At 43.7% G+C, this 4,911-nt stretch overlaps 1 protein-coding gene across 1 annotated transcript in view; it reads left to right on the top strand.

Moving 5' to 3' along the window:
* The first annotated feature begins 2,829 nt into the window (after window positions 1–2,829).
* SPINK2 (serine peptidase inhibitor, Kazal type 2) overlaps window positions 2,830–4,911 on the top strand; it is a 5,410-nt gene continuing 3,328 nt past the window's right edge. Inside the window, exons 1-2 of the mRNA XM_006922523.1 lie at window positions 2,830–2,884; window positions 3,712–3,755. Of these exons, the coding sequence (XP_006922585.1) occupies window positions 2,830–2,884; window positions 3,712–3,755 (99 nt within the window). The remainder of the gene's footprint in view (window positions 2,885–3,711; window positions 3,756–4,911) is intronic.

Here is a 4,911-nt window from a genome sequence, read left to right as displayed (position 1 = left end):
GGAATATATAGGTTGGGTTTCCAAACTTGACTTTATACAGAATTCCAATTGTTAGTTTCAGAGGATGAAGTAAATTTCTATATCACAGAGCTGAATGGAAAAGACGACAAGATCGAATTAAGCTTGCCTTTCAAAACGTATCTTCCTGTGCTTCTTTGAACCCCACTACCACAGTAATATCATTAGACTGTAAGCTTCTTGAGGGCAGGGATTTTTAGTAGGTATGTTCATTGCTAAATCTAATTCCTAGGACAGTGCACATATAGCATTTTATAAACATTTGTGGAATGGATGAATGAATGAAATTAATGACATTTATAGGATCATATATCGTTCTGGATAGTAGGGATGGTTTAATTAAAAAATAATTATCTTTTTAAAAAATTTTTTTTCCTGTTAACCTGCAAATTGTGACCCTGCAAAGTACCTACCTATATTTCAAAGAGGGCTCTATTGAGGAGGAAAAATTCTTCCTCTATCCTTCTAGGTTCTTTTAGCTGGCCTAATAATTAAATTGACATAAGACAGATTAACAAGAGAAAAACTATTTAATCATGTACATACAGAAAACACATAAAAATATGAGACCTAAGGGCAAGTTGGTCAGTTAAGGTTTATTTGCCATCCTGAAAAAAGGAATGGGACAGGGGCCTGGAGCTTTCAAGAGCAAGGACTAACCACAGAACACATCTCCTAGCTTGCTCTTGGTGTTACCTTCTAACGGGCATGCCGGTGGTCAGCATTGGCCATTTTTGTTTGGCGTATTTGGCTAGGGGTCGGTAAACTATGACCCATAGTTTAAATGTGGCCTGTGGCCTGTTTTGTAAAGTTTTCCTGGAACACAGCCATGCCCATTCATTGACTTGTGACCCAAGGCTGCTTTGGCACTACAAGGGCAGAGTTGACAAATTGTGACATTATATGACTCGCGAAGTCTAAAGTGTTTACTCTCTGGCCCTTTACAGAAAACGTTTGTTAACCCTTATTCTTGGCTGACAAATGCTGAGACCACTATGTGAAAAGCACCATGGTATAGAATATTTCTAAAGTATAATCATCAACTCTTTGGAAGAAAATAACAAAGGCAGCAACATCTACCTACATACATTTATAACAAATCCATCTTGAGGGGCAAATGGCTTTCTTTTTGAAGCTGAAATTCCTATTAACACAACTCTAAGCATTGTCCCTGAGTCTGTGTCAGACTTCAGTTTGTGTTCCTGAAGTAGCAGAGGTGAGAATGTTTATAAACAAATATATATGTTATATGGTCACAGAAATCCAACGAAGCTGAGAAAATATTTTTGTGCACATATCTATATCCATATATCAATTCTTGATGAAAGTCTTCAGCAAAATAAGCCTTCTGTATTTTTGACCTTTGTTTAAATAACTTATGTGCCTCACAAAAGTACTAACACTTATTCCAAATTTCACTCTGGCCTCAAACAGAATACTAGCCAGAACTCAGCTGTGCATGGTGCCAGGTGGCGTTTAAAACTGCATGTTGTCTTCTTGTCCCAGTTCTCGAGGTTGCTAAAGTTAGGGGGGTGGGGTATGCGACTATGCCAGTCATTAGGTTATTGTATGCCGGCTCTAAAATCACCCTTCCAGACTCTGTGACACTAGAACTCATTTCTACTTTGCCAGCTGGTTTCCTGAAGGTTCTGCCAATCGGATGTGTTGGGGGACTTTGCAAGGCAGGAGGACGGACGAGGGACTTGTTTCTACACGCTCACTGTTTCTTTCAGCAGTACCGTAGCAGTAATGCCCCTTCACCCAATAGTAGCACCTACTTCCAGTCTCTAGCGTTGTCACACATTCTCAGAACTGCGTCACTGCACCCCCTCAGACCTGCGTCACTGCACGCCCTCAGACCCACCAGCATCAGCCAAGCAGCATCCCTGCTCAGAAGCCTGAGCCCCAGCTTTCCAAGGGCCTCTTCTCCAAATTTCTAGATAATTTCAACCTCTTCCTTTTGTTCCCCCAGACCCAGGGGTGATACCTATGTCCCGAAGTTACTGTCTCTGCATGTTACCTCATTGTTCCCTTTCTGCTTTTTTCAGTTCTCCAATACCAGCTTGGTCGATTTCTTCCACTAAATTCTCTTTAATGCCTCCTGATATCTGCACTTGCTTTGCCTTGAGCCTGGAATACTTGTTTTCAAGTATTCCAAGGTCTTCGCCATGCTTTCTTCTCCTTATCTTTCAGCTTTTAGCTCAAATGCCACCTCTGAAAGGCTTTTCCTTATCTCCCAATAGAAAGCATTCTCCCTCTCACCTCCAACACCATCCCCAACTTTCTAGAAATGATTGTATCTATTCACTTGTTTTGGAGTTCCCTGTGTTACCTCATCCCCAACACTCACACTAGAAAGCTTCTTGAGAGCAGAGACATCCTTTGTTGAGTTCAGTCCCAAAATACTGCCTGGAACAGAGTAGATGCTGAAGAAATAGGGGTTGAGTGACAGAGCCTACAAGGTTGTACCCCAGGGCTCTTACGAGGTTCTTATCAGCTGCAGGGGGAGAGCTTTATTAGAACGTTTACTCCCATCCTCAGCGGGGTGGGGAGGGTTTGGGGAGCAGGGCCTATGGGGCTAGTAGTATCTGCCTATCCTCTCCCTCTCTCCTCTTCCTCCCCTGCCCCTCCCTACCAGTCCTTTCCTGTCCCTCCAGGTCCTCCTACTCTCCCGGTTCTTCCTCCTCCCCTCATCCTCCCATTCCCCGCCCCTTCCTCACCCCACCCTGTCGCGTGTCCCACCTGTGCACGCCCTGCGTATTGCGCGGGCACTGGAGCGCTTAGCATCCGACGGCCAGCTGCGGAGGGAGGATGGCGGCGGCGGCGCTGAGCTTGGTGCTGTTGCTCCTGGCCAGGGTCTGGGCAGGTAACGCTCATCAGTTGGCCTGGTCAACCCAGGACCCGCGGAGGAATAATGAGATGCGGTCTCGTCAGAGACTGCCCACTCCTATACCCCGGAGTCCCTGGCGTCCTTCCGCGCACCCGTTACTGGCGGTTAGGGCCCCGCTGCAGTCCTCTAGCAACACGAACTTGGGGGCGAGGGAGCGTGACTGTGGAGCCAGGGATCCTTCAGTTCTTGCTTGAGCTTCACTCCCAGCTTCTCAGTGACACCCTGCTGTCTGCTCTTTCTCCCTTAAAGCAGATTTTCTGGAGCTCAAGATTAGGAGTTGAGTTTTTATGTACAGTGGCCCAACTGAATGAACCTCGGCATAAGATGTACAGAAATTAGGAATAGTGAATGCCAAGTGCGTCAGGGCACTCCAGGGCTTATGGGAAAGGGGAGTTAGTTCACCTAGACTTGACGCCCCATTTTAAAATGGAGTCGAAATGGTAACACGTAATATTAAGTTTTATATTCATTACCCTGAGCCGCAGAGGAAAAAAATAAATTATTAGGAGTTACTTCTCTGACTTTTATTTTGTAGCTCCATAATTCTTTCTCAAGCAAACTTATTAGAGTGGTCAGTTATGAAACCCGTACCAAATGTTCTTTTGTGTGCCTGCTAGGAGAGGTGCCAGAAAACAACCGCGTATTTTGGGTGGCTGGTGGGGTGAAAGGGAGTGGTTCACAGAAGTTAGGCGTCTGAGGGAAAGGGAGAAGGTGCAGCTTGAATAAATCACAACGTGGATTTTAAGACCCTTATGAACAAGAATTGACTTAATCACATGCTCTAAAATGTTTTCTTCTTGCAGCCTCTATGCACAGTCAATTTGGTCCATCTGCAGAATATAGAACAGTAAGTAGGAAACTACTTGTATTGTTTCTATTAACACAATGAAGCCCCCAATGATTTGGGTTGGGGGATAGTTTTCAGTTCTAATCTGCCACTTTTGAAACTGTTGACTGCTTTAGAAACCAGCTTCCCACGCAGGCTTTTGATACAGATCAAAAATGCAAATAGCTCAGTTCTTGAAGACTCCAGGGCTTTGTTTCCTCTAATATCTCCTTTAATGATTCAGAAAATCCTTGGCCTAATAGTTACACCTTGTACTAGACATGTTTTGTGCAGTACGTTATCAAGTTAAATTCTGTGGAAGCAAAAGACCAACCAAATGAGAACAAACAAAAACTATTTATTCAGAGCTTGCTGTGACAAGGAAGTCAACCACATCACTTGTATTTTGGCTGAGACTCAAAGGCAGGCAGAGGAGTAGGAAAGCTTTCTAGTGAGAGAATGGAGGGCTTCAGGTGTGTCTTGATTTCAGGCTGTTGGCCTGTAGTTGGGCTAACTAGAAGCAGGTATCCTATGTAATTGGTTAGGAGTGAATATTTGGCTTTCCCTGATTGATTCTAAGTTGGAAGTGGGGACAAAATTTAGGGAAGCTGTTGGTTACTAATCGAGTCCTGGCCGTTTGGGGCCGATTGTTACAGAGGTTATTATTCGGCTTCTTAGACTGTCACTAGAGATAGCCGTCTGACTTACAGCAGGCTGGCTTCCTGGGCTGGTTATTCTAAATAATGAGTTGGTTTCTTGGGCAGGTTGCTGCAGGTTATGGTTAGAGATCTATTTTAATATCTGGTCCAGCATCATCCATTGGTATATTCAGTGTCTCAGTGCTCAGAATGGCCTTGTGAGATAGATATTATGATTTTACATATAGGGATATTGACATCAAGGGGTTAGGTAACTTTTGAGTATTCATTTCAGAGTAGACATCGTCTTGAAAGCCTTCACACTCTATTTTCTTCCTCCAAAGAAGATATAAATGCACTTTCTCTACATTACCATTCAACCTAAGAAATAAATAAATTAGCGAGGTGGCCCTTTTTCGAGAGAGAATGTCTTCTGAAGCACTGAGGAACAGTCTACTAGAGGTGACTTCCTCTAGTTGGCATCTCGTGGGGTATAATTTAGAGGCTAAAAAAAAAATTGCTATTAAATAGGTATAGGT

This window comes from Pteropus alecto, unplaced genomic scaffold, assembly GCF_000325575.1.
Source record: "Pteropus alecto unplaced genomic scaffold, ASM32557v1 scaffold57, whole genome shotgun sequence".
NCBI classification, from domain to species: Eukaryota; Metazoa; Chordata; class Mammalia; order Chiroptera; family Pteropodidae; genus Pteropus; species Pteropus alecto.
The sequence above is the reverse complement of the archived record's forward strand: the minus strand, read 5'-3'. Positions and strand labels throughout refer to the sequence as shown.